This window comes from Anopheles merus, chromosome 2R, assembly GCF_017562075.2.
Source record: "Anopheles merus strain MAF chromosome 2R, AmerM5.1, whole genome shotgun sequence".
Classification (NCBI taxonomy): Eukaryota; Metazoa; Arthropoda; class Insecta; order Diptera; family Culicidae; genus Anopheles; species Anopheles merus.
The window spans coordinates 18,549,566-18,566,584 of NC_054082.1; the positions used below are offsets into that span (position 1 = coordinate 18,549,566).

Here is a 17,019-nt window from a genome sequence, read left to right on the forward strand (position 1 = left end):
CGACGAGGATGGGATTCGAACCCACGCGTGCAGAGCACATTGGATTAGCAGTCCAACGCCTTAACCTCTCGGCCACCTCGTCTCTTCTGCATGCGTGCCGTTCACAGACGAGCGGATTGCACGATAGTACGTGAAGGGGACCGTTCAATTGGTTATTTATCAGTTGATAACAACAGTAAATGTTATAAGATGATTGTGATAAGAATATTAATTTTGGAAGGATAACTAATATCCTTCACATTTTTATTAAATGCTGAAACACTTGTGTAAACATCGTTTTATTATTTTTACGCATTTTTGCCGTAGTGTCATAAGTTCCCATAAATGGTTAAACGATATAATATTTCACAGTTAAATTAAACTCCTAATTCAGGTCGTAAGACCGGTCACGATCGTACAAGCACGTACATCGTAACACGTGCTTTTCTCAATCCTATCAAGCGCTCCCGTCTGCTTAACCTGATCCGATAAATACCTTTTATCAGATTTATCAGTACCAGACAGCAACCGTTTCCACCCGATGAAGGGGATTCCCTCGTTCCCCACATCTTTCAATCCCACCCAAAACCGAACGTGTGCGAACAAGCTGTCTCATAAGGTGTCAAGACAGCATCTTTTGAAGTAGATTTTCGATGGCAATTTTAGGGTGACAATTGGATGTTCCCCAAAAAATCAAATCACATCTGCCCTGCTGGTGGGAAACGGACCATCTTGGACGACCGTTAATGAAACCAGATCCAACACCACCCTCCCTCCACAGCGTGAGAAAAACGGCCCGACAGCGACCCAAGCTTCCGCAAGCTTTGCGGCAAAAGGAAGATCACATCTGGGCATTACCGCGCACGATGACGACTGGTTTTTGTTTTAATAGGTGGTTGGGTGAGTTTTATGATTTCCCTACCAAAAGACCGAAACCAGTGGTGCACGGGTACGCACAGGGGTGGCGGCTTGTTTGCGGCACGGTTATGTGCTACTGGGTGGCGGATATTTATGCAACAACGCCCAATTTCAATCCGATGCGTTGGGTGCGCTCGGTGGTACAGAAGGAGAGACATCACATATATATATATAGAGTGTCTGGAAAGTGGTGGCTACACGAACGAACAAAAAAGAAGAAGCTCTAAATGGAAAACAAGGAATATTGTTTTTTTTTTTTGCTCTTTCATTTATCTCTCTCTTGCTTTTTTGTGGCTTTCTTTTCGATTTTTTACTCAGCTTGTCAAGACTTTAAGTCTTCTGACACGTTTCTTCGCTTATACTCCCAACTGCCGGCACTTGAGGTATTTTCACCCTTGCAATAGAGCCTGGCTGCACACACACACATACTGGTTGCGATCTTTAACGAATTAATTATTACTATTATTACAATCGGCTGGCCTCGTGTATTTGCTGCTGCTGCTGGCTCGTTTGCTACTTAACCCCGGAACGTGACTCCTGCCGGTGCATCAACAACAGCACCTCGGTGCATCATCCACAACTCGAAATGGAATGAGGAGGAGGAAAATGATGTAACACCCGGGGATTGTGCTTATTTTTTTGGTGGAGAACGTCGTCGTCGTCGTCACTTTGTCTCGCGTACGCGGAAACGTAACTCGACCTTTGACACGCTCTGTCTTAAACCCCCGGCCCTACCAGATGACCTATCGGAGTGGTAGCGTAGTTGGCGCACTGTTTGGGGTTTACGTGTTGCTGCTCATTCATGTTTTGCACTACCCCCTCGCAGAGCACTTGGGGCTGCGAGCGCATGTACACAGCAAACCGGTCTAGTTGCTTGGTCTGGACGGATTGATCCTCACACCTTTAGCCTGGTTTCACGGCTGCACCTGATTGCTACCGGCACTGGAGCAACTGCATCCACTACAGTCGCATAATCTCGAACGACAGAAGACGACTCCCGCCCGAAGGAGTCGTTTATTCGATGTCGTTTCGACACATCGGTAATACGATACGAGGTTAAGCTGGAGGGCAGTGTGCGGCAACGCTTGCAACAGCACCGAAGATGACAACGGTCCAGGCGACAGGCGTTTAATCAGGGCCTGATGGAAGAAGAAAAAAGGTGGACAAGAATAGCGATCGATGATTAATTGTGCACCCGCCATTAACGAAGCGTTCCGCACGGTAGAAGACGAACCCACAAGATGCGAAATTTACCAGCCCGAGGGGTTGCAAACAATTAACTGCCCCCTGGGCCTCCCTGCCACCGAAGCTTCGCATCCGTACGGCGGTTTTCACTTACGTAGTCGCCCCGGAGTGGCGCTCAGCGGTTTCATGCTCGCGCAGAAGTGGCTTCGGTTTGACGCGATACCGTGCAGATCGGTGACGCACAGCATAGTGTTCGTGTGCGTGTGTGTGTGTGGATGGCTCCGGACCGGGACTGGCCTAATAGGTCAGTAGTGCCGTGTCACAGATGCCGTTGACCTTCCGCGTATGTCACGTACGGTGTGTGTTTGTGTTACGCACGCATCGCGCAAAGCGAATTACGATGGAAAGTGGTGCAGATGATTAGGTTTTCATCGGGAGGGAGGTCATGTTTTTTTTCTTCTGCACCGAAACACGTATGTGCTAGTTTTTTTTCTCTTATTTATGTGCTATTTAAAGGCTTGCTAGTAATTAAAATTGCAGAATTTTAATGATTTGTTTACGCATAATAGCTAAATCATTTTGTGTAAAAAAATTATATTTTAAATATTTACTACATAAAATCAACGAAAATAATTAAATTTAAACATTTACCGTACATCAACAACATTTAATAGCCCAATAGTAATGTACTTATATGAATTGAAAGATAATACTATTTTCAATTATTTAATTTATTAAATGTCATTTGATTTTATAATAAAATTGAAAGCATTACATTATACTTTACCTCAACTACCCAGTCCCACGATTCTGGTACAGCCTTACCGCATGAAGATGAGCACAGGCAGATAAGAAGTTCTTCTTTCCTTACGAAATTAAACAACACAATCGTTTAGCACAGCACATCACCATTCAAAACCAAAATTCCAACTTATCAACACACATTTTGGTACCCGTATTGTCCGCACGGGGGTCCGGGAATGGGAAAAGAAAATCCTGTCACCTGTGGCGTACATCGTGTATCTTGATCGTTGCATATTTCTTGCCATAGAAGAGATAAGAAGCAGCCTGCTGGGGCGGCCGACCTGACCTTTCAACTGCAAACGATGCGCAAGTCGTTAGCTGCATTGGTCAATCGACACAATCACTTTCAGTAACAACGGCTGTAATTCGCGGGTTTATCGGTTTGCTTATGAAAGGAAAGACACGTAGAACGCGCCGCGCATACGCACACGTTAATGACCAGTACTTGTTGGTGTTACCTTTAAATTATGCTAATATTGCATCAAAATGCGTGTTTAATGTTAGGCGACAATAAAATGTCCAATAAATGTTAGCTAGCACTCACTCCGTTCGATGGTGCCGCTGTGTCGCGGGGCTTCATTTCAATTACCTTGCCACGCGCAAAAGCATTCATTAGCAGGCGCCTCGTGCACCGATCACATCCTTGTAATTATAATGTCGAGCAGTGTGCTGGGGTTGTTACAACCAAAAACACAGTGCCACTCCTGCCACACTCACGCACTTTCGAGAGGTTCCCGAAAACGTTGCCGAGGCAATGGCAAGGCTTAATTTGAGCCCTGCACTGCATTTCGTCGTGCGATTGCACGATTGCAGCCACTCCGATGCAGTTCGGTAAGCCAGCGGTGCTGTTGTTGACCATAACAAAAACATCCCCATTGCCGGCAATTATCATTACCGTGGCCATTCAGATAAAATCCAACGCGCAGTGAGTGGGCTGCCGTCGCGTAATTGAATTCTTCCCGCGGCTTTTGAGTGTTACCAAGACCCTCGCTGCAGCGGAATGGTGGTAGGTAGTAGGTGCAAAGCTCATCATAAAACACTGTACACCTTCACTTGAGCATCTATTTTGTCTCTCTATCTGTCTCTCTCTTTGACACAGGAAATGCCATGGGAAGCTACGTACATAGCTCACGGCTCTCGGCGCTGCCGAACCGAAATTAGTCTTGACCGAGTAAAACTAGTCCAAAAGATGTGCATTTTCTAATGCTGCGCTTAAATGCAGCGCATCAAAGTCTGGTTTGCTGCGCGCGGCGCTAGCCTCGGCCTGACGTTCGCCTTGTGCAGCTCCCTTTCGCTTTTTGCGTGTGCCACAAGCTCCAGTCACAAGAACTTAGCAATTGGAGTTAGGAGAGGTATGGGAGTTGCAGAAAACTACAACAAAGTTATCATCTCACCTCCGTACCGGAATGCACCAGTTCCGTAAGCGTCGTTTTTTTACTGCTCTCATCTCAAACGCTGCTTGTATGTTGCCCTCTTATTGGTTAGCAATTTCTACTAACGATCTTTAACATTACAGTACACCGCGCGAACTGGCGACGCGAACCTGCCGACTGGCACTGTTTGCGCTGCATTTAGCAAACGGCTTTACGGGAGACGATGATGAAGATGAGTATGGAAAGTATATTAAAAAAAGCACACACACACACACACTCACGCATAGTACAAGCAATGGTAGGTTTTTTCCCCCCCAGAGGGGAATAGAAAACCCTTCGACCGTTGTCGGACAACAGGTACTGTTACCGTAACGGGGCACCGGTCGTGCATCATTTTCCTACATTGGCGTGAAAAATTAACATTTGGCAGCCCATCGATCGATGCGCTCTAGCGCGGTAGCGCGGGGAGTTTCGCTCTTACTGTATGACAAAACAGGCGTTATCTAACGCCTCTGAACTTTAGGTTATTTCGAGGATCAACGGGGAGAAGAGGATGCACTTTTGTGCATGCATCCCATGTTACCCACCTACAATACAATGTTTACCCACTTACGTGTAGTCACTTTCGTGGCAGTAGGTGCTCGGTAGGGAGGCAAGAGTTTAATTATGGGGTTTTCAATTGACACACTAATTGAGGAATTGGTTCGCTGCGGGTGGGTCGAGGGTGCGGGAAGGCTTGTTATCGATTGCGATGGAAGTGAACTATGGGGAGAAAGGTGTATGTTGGAAATTGTATACCTTTTCTAGCTATAAGTACGCTTCTTTTTAACGTTTGAAAGTAAAAGTACTATATTCATTTTTGTCTATTTAAACTCTTGGATCCGTAGAAAGGGGACTAAGTAGAGAATGCTTCTATTCAATGTTAAAGCATTCACAAATATAATTAATGTAATTTAATGTATTTTGGCTAGAACATTTATGACTGCTTGTACATTTCAACCAGCGAAATCAACGCCCAAATGACGATCAGCTTATCCCTTAGATGATCTTGTCTGTTACATGAATCAACAAAAACAAACAAACTTACACCCAGACAGCCGCAGATACACAATGTATGTTAATTTTGCTATCCTGATCTAAACGTTCGAGTCTAATCATCATATCAACGGCAACCATCTACACACTCATGTCTCAATTACTTGGGTGCAAATAAAAAAATCTACCACCCCCCCCCCCACCCCACTCCCCCTCATTCTGCAAAGAAGTACAGAGCAAACATCGCGCTGCAAACAGGTGTTTGATGCAATCGTCAGACGCGCAACTTGTCGTAAAGAAAATACACCAATGTCTACGATCTTGCGATATGAGAGATCGAATTTACATAGAATTGACAAGACCTGTGTGTAGCGCTTGTGTCGTTCTTTGTTTCATTTAAATCCCGCTTTTGTTGCTGTACTTTCAAATCAGACAAACAAATGCCGATGCATATTAGACTGGCGAATGAGCTGTCGCAACAAACGGCTCTAGATGTGTCATCATCATTCTTGTTCTAATGCTCCAACTGCGTACATTGTCATTGTTTGCATATTAAATGCTGATGCTGATGTACAAACGTTTAACCAATTTTAGTCGGCGTGCGGCAATGCGCAAATTGATGACAAATTTTTAAAATTAGAGACAAGTAAATGCAGCACACCGTCGGCATCTTCTTTCTTGTGTGTCGGCGGCAGTCTCCGTCGCTCCGTGAGCGGTGAACATCGCCACCAATGTGTAGCATTTGGCAGGCGTAACATCGAACGGCAAACGCAGCATCGAACCTCCCAGTCAGTCCCATTCACCAGCGTGTCGGAAGAAGAACAGACGCACAGATGTCACGACACCGTTCCGTTCCCTGCGTCGGACACATGAGCGCTCACACATGCTTTGCCACATTTTGTTTAGTCATGTCATTTAAGCGACTTGGAGCACTACAAGCACCAAGGACCTGAGTCTACTGCCAGTGCCAGGAACCGCCGGAAAAGGTACAGCACCGGAGGCCACAACACCAAACCCCCCGTTGGCAGTGTGCCGGCAACACGTACCGCGAACGGGGATGATCCTTAACGCTGTGTCACTCGAGCCCGGGCGCTAGAATATGGAGAGCTGCTGGCGAAGGTCCTGCCTCTCTAAAAAAAAGACTCCCCAAGCGATGCAGAAAAACCACAACCACAGTACCGTGCCACATGAAAAGACAATTGAAGCGGCTGTTCTGTGATGGCTTGCCAATGCTGCTGCTGATGCTAAAAATAAGCATTGCGCCCAAGTATGATCGATGATGGCACGAAATGAAAGGACGCTCGTTCAGCCCCAGCTCCAACGTCGCCGACCGCGCTCTCGCACTATCACCAACAATTGATCTCATTAAACAATGCTGAAGTTTGCAAACTTCCCTCTACTCCACAAACCCACCTCCATCTTCGGTGCCATTTGCCGTCGAGGCTCGCGGTTCCCAAAAGCCTCGGGCCGGCTTCAAAGCGGCTCCGGGTGCTGAACATTCGTCGCGGCGCCTCAACTAATCATCCTCGGATTGCAGGTCGCGCGGCTTTTCAACCAGCCCAAGTACGATCGCGACCTTCGCTGGTGGGATGGTGAAGGTGGTGGTGGTGGTGGTGGGGGTGGTGGTGTTCGTGAGCGATCCAGCCAAGATGCCCTCCGTACTCCGACCTCCAAAATGGACGGTTTTGAGAGATCGGTGTGTCTGCGTCACTGGGTCGGAGGCAGCCTGATGTTGCCCTGGCCGCACATCACCTACGGTTCGTTAGGACCGGAGCGCACTCTCACGCGTACTCAGCACATGTGTGTGTCTGTAGTTAACAACATTTGGTTTTACGCATTGTTCGGTATGTTCACTCTTAATTTTTTTTTGTTCTGATCATCCCTTTTCGATCGCACCACTAGTTACTAGGGGCTGGCCGGTCTTTTCCGATTTCCGATGCCCATTAGAGATCGATTTGAATGCCATCCTGTGATGGGCTACAAATGGGAAGCCAGCTCTGTTGAAGGGTGAACGTAAGAACACGGTTCCGGTTCAAACAGCCCCAACGAACATGATGATCGTTTAAGCGCATAAGATCTTGTCGAAGATCGTTCGAAGAGGATGCAGCATTCATGTTTTAATTATTAAATTAGCTGCGGTTTATTATGATGCATTATCGGTTGTTTAGGAACGTATACAGCACGCGTGACGGTGGCATAGGCATCGCTATGCCTATTTTGAAACTGCATTCCATTCTTTCATTTTTTTAAATGCCTCCCGAATGTAGTTATTGCGTCATTTGAATTTGAATTGGTAGAGAATAGCTCTATAGTTGTTAACCAACCAGAATTTATGGGAGTGTTTACTGGAGTTTCTGGCCACAGTTCCAGAGAAAATAACTTTGGGTGAAAGTTATTGTTTGATCCCATTATTGAAGGTAATTAACTATTATTATGCAATACTTTATCAACCATAATGAGTGTTAATGTGGTTTGAAAACGAACCACATAGTAGTACAAGTATGAATGTACCACCTTGCACCGTCGCACACTCAACCTGCTCGGCATGTGGACATACCGACGAGTGGCACACACTGCCAAGAGAAAGGATCACACCATGGGCACACCACGGAGTGGCCTCCGAGCTGGCCAAGCTGTGCAATCATGAAGTTTGCCGGCACGCGCAAGGAAGATGCACCGATGCAATGCAACCCAGCAACGATGCGATTGCATCCCGTCACCGACACGATCACGCAGACGCATGGAGGATCATGTGAGTCATGCGCGATGATCACCACCTTCCCTCAACCTGAACTCCCCGACAGGGGGGGGGGGGTGGGTAATTCGGCATCGGGAATGCTTTCATGCCAGCTCGATACCACCATCCGTGGCGCACGGTGGAGTGCAGCGACACGATAGTAAGGCCCACGCGGCGGGATGAGCACGATGAGCCGAGCGCAGAAGATGATGAGTAGTACACCCCGTGGTCTCTCCCTGCTCGACCAATGGTGGTGGCAACGTACGGCGTCTTCGTGTTCTCGGCGCGACCCGAGCGTCCCCGTACATGCGGTTCCCCTCCCAGCCGTTTGGAGTGGAAAAGCGTACGGCACCTCGTGCAGCGGTGGGGGCAGCACTGGGAGCACTGCGCCGAGCATTTTTTCGGGGGAGTCGTGGTGCCCGTGATCTTACCCGACGGTGCCAAATCGTCGAAAATTGCACCCGCCACCGCCGTACGAGACGCGCGCTCGAGTGCGATTGTTTTCGAGTATAAAAGTGAAGCGATGCTTTGATTTGAATATCATTCCACCAACGGACACGGTTCAGTTCGTTTAGATAGGGGGTTCATTGGTAAAGGTAAAGCAGCTGTGAACCGTTGTAAAGCTAGGACTCGCCAGGAGTCGCCGGACGTGAACGACGCAAGGATATAATACACACAGCCGTACCCGTACGATCTCCAGTGAGAGAAGAAGGTCAGTGCCGAAAGGACCGTAACAGATTCTTGGACCAATCGAGACTTTGTGGCTTGTTTATCGTGGGAGCAACTTGAGGTGATTTCCTTGTGGTGCCACTAGAAATTCGATTTGGGCAAAGTATAAAGTGATCCCCCAGTGAAGGATTGTGAGAGACGCTAAGGTAATACGGATTGTGAGAGAAGAGAAGAGAAGACTCCAGCACGTGTTCGTTACAGTGATGTGTTGTCTGAGGATTGTGAATTAGTGGTTTATCATCTTATTTCCGGACAACTTTAACAACCATTCTGGGGAGCTTTTGTATGACTTGTTGGGTTGTCTGAAGTATTTCCCAGATCTATGCAGACTTCTTCACCTCTATTTTTACAATTTATATGCCTTGTCCTTTGGTCTAATGTAGTTCTTAGACCTTTGTTGTAAAATTGCTTTTGTACGTTGTACTATAACATCTTGAATATCTATAAAAAGGATGATCTTTTTTCATCTAGCACAACTTCGGTCAGCTTGATGTTTTAATCCAGACACGGTGGCTGTTTTAAGTTGTTGTGCATTGGAAAACTACACCACTGGTACTTCACCCGTACTTCAAACATTCAGTAAAAATGTGTCAAACAAAAGCTTTTTCTAAGCTTTTATGTTAATTTCCATAGTTCAGGATTTCAAAATTACTTGTGAATTAATTTTAACTGAGAGTGTTTGGGAAATGGCCTATAAAATGTAATGTTTCCATCAAATCTGCTCACACTAACCACCCTAAGCACTCACCGACCTAACCAGCAAATAAAAGGCTACATAATTATTGCTCCCAATCTAATGCATCCCCTACACCCCTACACACGCCACCGTAACGGCATGCACCGAGCATGAGATGATGCTCATTAGTGTATCTTAATTAAAATCAGCTGTATTCAAATCACCCCGCTGCCCGATTTGCGACTCACATCAACCTTTCCCCGCCGTCGCTCAGTCAGATGGCCGACAAGTGACCGACTGGAAATCTGTCCGTACCATCGTTTACAGTTTTGTACTTGTTTTCCGTAGCCATCCCAGCTGTTGGTCACTCGGTTTAACCTTCGACATCCACGGAACGCGGGACACGATGGTGTACGCACGGCACGCTATCTGCTGACAAGATCGGACAAGAGTTGATTGATGAGGCTTTCTAAAAAAGCAGCACTTTAAATTGAATCGAGCCTAACAATGCCCCTGATGAGGGATGTTTGGTGTATGGTTTTTACTTTTCGGGTGATGCATTCCTCTGCTGCAAAGAACAAAATCTTACAACCCACTGTTGTTTGATTGTAGTGTAACTACCTGGAAAGGGGGCGGGGGGGGGGGGAATTAGTTCACAATTATATCATCAACCGAACGCGTTCCCACTTTCGCTGCGAGCTAATTACCCACATAATCCCATTACCGTGCGACAGCAAGCACACACCAACAACAAGTGGCAACGGCGTTTGTTCGCACCGGGCAGAGAGTGTCAGCCTTTCGGACAGTTGGCTTAATTGGTTTGATGTCATCAGCATGATTAACCTCTCCCACCCCCACGAGCCACCGCCATTTCCTCCAACTTCAAGGTGTTCTACCGCGGAAGCGCTTCGCTGGCGCTTCGTTGTGCTGTTCGCTAATAAAACCACAATCTAATTATTTCACTCACCATCACCACCATCGGCCGAGTGGGCGCCGATGCATCGACGCCTTGGCAAGTGGCACGCGCACCCCCAAACCCCCCAACAACGGGAGCTGGGGGGTGAAGGAGAGAGGGAGAGAACCCAATGGTCCGCAGCGAAAGATAACTCAATCTGACAGCATAATTGCATTCTTTGCTTGGCCGTTGTTTTAGACGTGGTTTGTTGTTTTTTTGTGCTCCTTTGTGTCGCCCGCATGCTGTTGGAGGGCACGAAGATGCAACGGAGCAGGGCATTGTACACAAATCGGTGTGCGATGTGCGACTGCCCGGACACAGAACCGTGTCGGATCGGGGCGATCCGATCGGCCGATCGCTAAATGGCGCCCGGCCGCACTTGCATAAGTCCGACAATAATTCCGTTGCATCTCGACAGCACGGCCGCATGCCGAAGTGCATCAGTGGCGGTTAGCGTCGGCGCTAGCAGCAATCATCATCCGCACAGGTTCATTGCTTCTTCCATTCCGATTCCGTACGGATTGGCAAGTTGCTGGGGCGGGGGGCAGGCCACGATCGAACCGATCTCGCGCCATCGAATCGCTCGATGCACAATGATTATGTAAAAGCATGCGGATGGGGTGGGCGGGCATGGGACGGTGGTCTCTCCGGCAACCGAACCCGCCGCAAAACAATCGATTTGCATCGCCGGGTTGCGTCTCACGCGCCAATTCCGGCAGCTGAAGCCAGCCGGTCAGGTCGTAAATATTGAACACGCATAATGGCTACCGGTTTTTAGGTTTTTTTCCCTTGCAGCGGCACACAATGTAGCGGCGGATACGTATATTTTTTGCACTCGTGTGTGTGTGTGTCTCCCATCCGTGCCCAAGATTACAATCGATTGAGACGAGACGACACCTAACCAACCCCTCCCCGTTCTTCCCGATTCCGGGCTCGCTCTTCTTCCTTCGCAGATACGCTTACCCCGCGATACTAGCCGTGGCATGACGATGGTCGCTTTCCGCCGCACTCACCTGACCGCCCTGGTGGTGGTGTGCTGTGCCGTCCTTGTGCCAGCCCGCGCTGCCTCGACCAGCCTGGCGAAGCGTGAGGCACCGCTTCCGCCGAGCGGCAGCTATCTGCCACCGTCGGGCGGTGCCGGCGGCTACCCGGCAGCGCAGACGCCGTCCTCCAGCTACGGAGCCCCGACCGGCGGTGCCGGAAGCTGGGGCGGTAACGGCGGCAATGGAGGCCGCGGTCACTCGAACGGGGGCGGTTCTTCGTTCGGTGGTTCGGCCCCGTCGGCTCCTTCCCAGTCGTACGGTGCGCCTAGCTTCGGTGGCCAAAGCTCGGGCGGTTTCGGTGGACACAGCTCGGGTGGATTCGGTGGCCAAAGCTCGGGCGGTTTCGGTGGACACAGCTCGGGTGGACACGGTGGCAACGGAAACGGCAACGGCAACGGATACTCGAGCGGACGCCCATCGAGCCAGTATGGACCACCGCAGCAGCAGCAGCAGCAGCCTCAACAGCAGCAGCAGTCGTTCCGTCCGCCATCGACCAGCTACGGAGTGCCGGCCGCTCCTTCCCAGTCGTACGGTGCCCCGGCCCAGCAGCACAGCAACGGAGGCAACGGTGGATACTCGAGCGGCCGTCCCTCGGCGCAGTACGGTGCTCCGGCCCAGTCGAACGGAAACGGTTTCGGCAATGGTCGCCCGTCGTCCAGCTACGGTGCTCCGGCCCGCCCCTCGACCCAGTACGGTGCTCCGGCGGCCGGCAACGGTAACGGATACGCTGGCAACGGCAATGGACGCAGCTACAGCAATGGCAACGGACACGGCAACGGCAACGGTCACAGCAATGGCAACGGCAACAATGGCTACTCTCGTGGCCCGGCTCGTCAACCGTCGCAGCAGTACGGACCGCCGGCTCAGGCTCCTTCCAGCCAGTACGGACCGCCAGCTCAGACCCCATCGAGCCAGTATGGAGCTCCTGCCCAGACTCCTTCCAGCCAGTATGGAGCCCCAGCCCAGACCCCCTCAAGCCAGTACGGAGCCCCTGCTCAGACTCCTTCCAGCCAGTACGGTGCTCCAGCACCATCCCGCCCATCCCAGCAGTACGGTGCCCCTGCACCATCTCGCCCATCCCAGCAGTACGGTGCCCCTGCCCAGACTCCGTCCTCTCAGTATGGTGCCCCTGCTCAGACTCCTTCTAGCCAATATGGTGCCCCTGCCCAGACCCTATCCTCTCAGTACGGTGCCCCTGCCCAGACCCCGTCGAGCCAGTACGGAGCCCCGGCTCAGCAGCCCTCCAGCCAGTACGGAGCCCCTGCCCCGTCGCGTCCTTCCCAGCAGTACGGTGCGCCGGCTCAGCAGCCCTCCAGCCAGTACGGAGCTCCCGCCCAGACCCCGTCCAGCCAGTACGGAGCTCCCGCTCCATCGCGTCCCTCGCAGCAGTACGGAGCGCCCGCTCAGACTCCTTCCAGCCAGTACGGAGCTCCCGCCCAAACCCCATCCTCCCAGTACGGTGCCCCCGCTCAGCAGCCATCCAGCCAGTACGGTGCGCCCGCCCAGACCCCGTCCTCGCAGTACGGTGCGCCGAGCTTCGGCCCGACCGGTGGTGCCTCGTTCAGCAGCGGCAACGGTAACGTCGGTGGCAGCTACCAGGTAAGCTCGACCGGCAACGGCTTCTCGCAGGCCTCCTTCTCGGCCAGCAGCTTCTCGCCGAACGGGCGCACGTCCCTGTCGGCCGGTGGCTTCAGCTCCGGCGCCCCATCGGCCCAGTCGGCCGGCGGATACAGCTCCGGCGGCCCGTCGCAGGTTCCCGCCACGCTGCCCCAGTCGTACTCGTCCAACGGAGGCTACAACTACTAGGCGGGCGGAGGCTAAGGCGGGCTGCCTTAGCTCGAAAGGCTGCCCACACACCACAGATGCTAAACACTGCCAACACACGGATCATGGATACGCGACACGGACCCGGACAGGAAACGGATACTGCAAACACGTGCCTTATTTAAGATAAATTATAACGTTTACCCACCTGTGTTCTGCTACGGCCGCCGCGCTTTTCACCACTGCAAAACACCCCGACCGACCGGCTTGCTTGGACCGTTTGACGGACGGCTACACGCAAAACGGCTGACACGCGCCGACAAACGCGCCTGTCAGCTGTCAAATAGTAGTAAACAATTTCTCTGCATTCGACGACAACAGCAAAACAATGCCTCTGCAGAACATGTTTGAAATTCACAAAAAAAGCTTCTACGGCAAAACCATATGCCACGGAAGGGTTCGAGTGTGGACCGGGTGCGGGTACTTAAATTATTACCTTTTGTTCAATGTTGTCTTCATTTTAATAACAAACGTTATTCGCGTGTGACCAACGCGCGCATATTGATAGTGTGCTAGTAAGCTAAGAACGTGTTAAGATTCGAACAAAAGAGCGCAATTCTACAAAACAGTCAGCAACAGCAGCAGCAATTCCTTCCGAATGCCCAACAGAAGTTCCAAGCCCCCCCCTTACGAGAACGACGCAAAGTTTGTCCAAAATTTTTGTCACCCAAAATTGTGGAATCAAACTTTGCACAGGGGTGCAGCACAACATTCGGGGAAGGGATGCTGCAATCGTGCCGCTGTAAAACGCAACCGATGTATACCGACAAGGGCTATGGCAGGCCTTTTCACGCGAAATAAAGTGTATGACATTCACTCAAACAACAAAAAAAAACCCTCCTTGTTACTCTCCGATTTTCCTTCTCTCACGATGACCTGCATGAATGGCATGATTTGGTTCGATAATAAGAACTTTCGGCTTTTGCCGTCCATCCGAGCGGCGTTCGTCGTCTGCCGCTGAGTGCTCGTTTGCCCGTAGTAATACGCCACTGTCCAAGAGTTCACCGCAAGATTGTTGGGTTGATATTGCATAATCGGACAGTACGGGACCCGGTGTAATACGGGCCCTTGGTACCCATCGGTACGGCTACGGAATTCAGGTGAATTATGTACGATGCGCTCAGCGCTGGCGCTGAAGTGCTTCACGCGCACAAGCGAGGAAGGAGGCGCTGCGAGAAGCACTGCACACTTTATTGGTACCCAGCGGTAATGGTCGAGGCTTCCTGCGGTTGGCGTGAGGAAACGCGCGCGCACACAAGGGTAAACATTAACGTCGGTGTGCGCTTCGGTAAGAGAGCCGGAGACGTAAGCAGCATTTCGTCGTGTATCATTCGCTCCGCCGGAAGTCGCTGACGTAAGATCTGGCACGGCGTACACCGGTGGTACGGTGGTGTGTAGGTACACGTCAAGCCTCGGTCACGATCGACGATCGCTCGCGGAAAGGTCAAAGAAAGTGAACCTTTTTTTTGGATTGGGAGGCTCGTACAGTACCGTAGACGGTTGGTAAGTTGATTGAATGCAATGGCGGGAAAGTTCACCGCGGTGATGTTTCGTACGTCTTTCAATGAAACGAACAGCTTTATTGAGCGCTTATTAAATATTTGCTCACCAATCGGGCGATCTGGGAATCGCTGGCGTCACATCGTTTTTCCAGCCCTAAAAGGGCTAATCACCTTCGATTCACCCGCAGTGCACATAAGAGGTCATTATGTTCCGTGTGCTATAATGCCCTGCGATCGGCGGGGTGAATGCGTTGCCTTACCGTACCGATTTCGATCGGGCACTGGCGCAAACCTGCAGCTTGTGCGCAATTTATGCGCAATTTGCACATTGTTTTAGTGATTGTCGAAAATAAGAAAAACAAAACAAAAACTTAGATTAGTCCACAGCGGGCTGTGCACACGATCGGATAGCGATTGCACCCAACACCACAAACCGACCCATATTGCGATAAACCAGTGCGTACCAGCCAGCATCAGTGCGTAACAGCATTCAAGCAGATTGAAATGAAGATAAATTCACCAGTCAAACGTGCACCTCAAATGCTCCACTTTCGGGTTGTTTTGCAAAAACACAAAAGTTCATCCAGCACAAGTCTCTGAAAGGCAAGAAAAAAGATAAGAAACGAACCCTCTGGCGTGCAGCTGCAGTGCTGCATGCGTCGAGCGCAACGGATGGCGCATGCTAATGAGGTTATTCACTGCGCCTCACACGTGGCGTGAGCTGACAGTGCGCATCTTCAACCCGCTGCGTGTAGCGGTGCGCGTAATGGGAATGGGTAAGGGAAAGCGTGGGCATGCAAAAATAGACATCACGGGGAGGGTGCTGTTGGGCCGCAGCGGAAGAGTCGTATCGGCTCATGTAACGCGTCCAATCTGGAAGCGAATGTAATCCAGTTCAGCTGTGAAAGCATAAAGGTTGGTTTGGATCTTCTCTTGGGTAATCGTTTTCATTTTTTAGCCCAGTGCTTCCCGGTCCAGCTCTCTCTCTCTCTCTCTCTCTCTCTCTCTCTTTCTCTCTCTCTCTATCATACCCATGCACTGCCTCTCTTGCACGTGGGGCTGCAAAAAGTGAAATGAAGAGCCCAGAGCACTTGGTACCCCGATTCCTCCATGAGCTGAAGATGCGATGCGAACCGCGCTGCCCGTGTGTCGATTAGTAGGCTATGGCTATATCGAGTGCAAAGTGAATGGATGTGTAGAGTCCCGCAGTAGGTCACGCTCTCGAGCCCTCTTCGAACTGTGCTATTGACCGTGAACCGTTTCCTTTTTTTTTGTTTGACGCCGTCGGATGATGTTGATGCGGGTTGGATGCTGTTTACGCAAAACGATTTGCGCGCGAGGAAGCTGGATCATTCCATTAAGCCGTTTTTTTCGTGTATTGGTGGTCTTTTTTTTCTGAAGAATTGCTTTTGAAAGGAACCATCCTCAAGTGGATGTTTATGATGCATTTAAAGTTCAGTGAGTGGTGGCCGAATGGTGAGCATTGGCCAGTGTTTCAGCTGTTAGACTGTTCTGTATTTGTACATGGTTTATAATTGGCATTTGGATGTACATACGCTTCACAAATACAATCATAGTAAATGTCTTAATTAATGCTAAAGCGCATGAGTAATTTTGAACCACCAGGTTTCACCTCAATTTATGATCAAATTACGAAGAAAAAATTGTACCAACCGCGGGTGAACAAAACAAAATAAATGTTACAAAACCGGCCCAAAATTGCGATATTGTAAATTACTCCCCCTTTCAATCGCAACGAAGCATCTACGGGAGAATTGAAATAGAAAATTCGAAAGATATTTCCTTGTAAATTGTGTTGAAATATTATACATAGCTAAATTCCAAAAATTGAATAATGTGTAAGAAAAAAAAACATACAACTAATAGCAAAATGGGAAAACAGCAACAAAAATAAAGACAAAACAATAACAATAGGTAAACCAATAAACCACCAACGAATCGTTTGCTTTATTCCACAATCAATCCACAAACGCAATGTGAACTGATCAACACATTTATTTACCACAGGCATACCCCCGATGCTCACCAAGTAAGTTGCTTTTACATACACACCTCCGTGATAATGATTTTATCCTTTCGCTTGCTTTGATCGTTCCTACTCACTCAGTCCTTCCGTTCTAGGGTTCTTTTTTATAGTTTAAACTTTTGTGTTTTCCTATAGTTTGTTTTTGTTTTTCTACTACATTTACATACATGTGTGTATAACTTAGCTTAACTTCTATTAAAGTCATGTACATC

General features: G+C 49.6%; 1 protein-coding gene and 1 non-coding gene across 2 annotated transcripts; one reads left to right on the forward strand and one right to left on the reverse strand.

Moving 5' to 3' along the window:
• On the reverse strand, positions 1-82 carry Trnas-gcu. Its single transcript has one exon. It is a non-coding gene; the product is annotated as a tRNA-Ser (tRNA).
• An 8,506-nt stretch (positions 83-8,588) lies between these two features.
• LOC121587612 (pro-resilin-like) lies at positions 8,589-13,861 on the forward strand. Its single transcript, XM_041904566.1, has 2 exons — positions 8,589-8,743; positions 11,345-13,861. Exon 2 carries the CDS (start codon positions 11,375-11,377, stop codon positions 13,238-13,240), a length of 1,866 nt encoding a protein of 621 aa, XP_041760500.1. The 5' UTR covers positions 8,589-8,743; positions 11,345-11,374; the 3' UTR covers positions 13,241-13,861.
• The last annotated feature ends 3,158 nt before the right edge of the window (positions 13,862-17,019 follow it).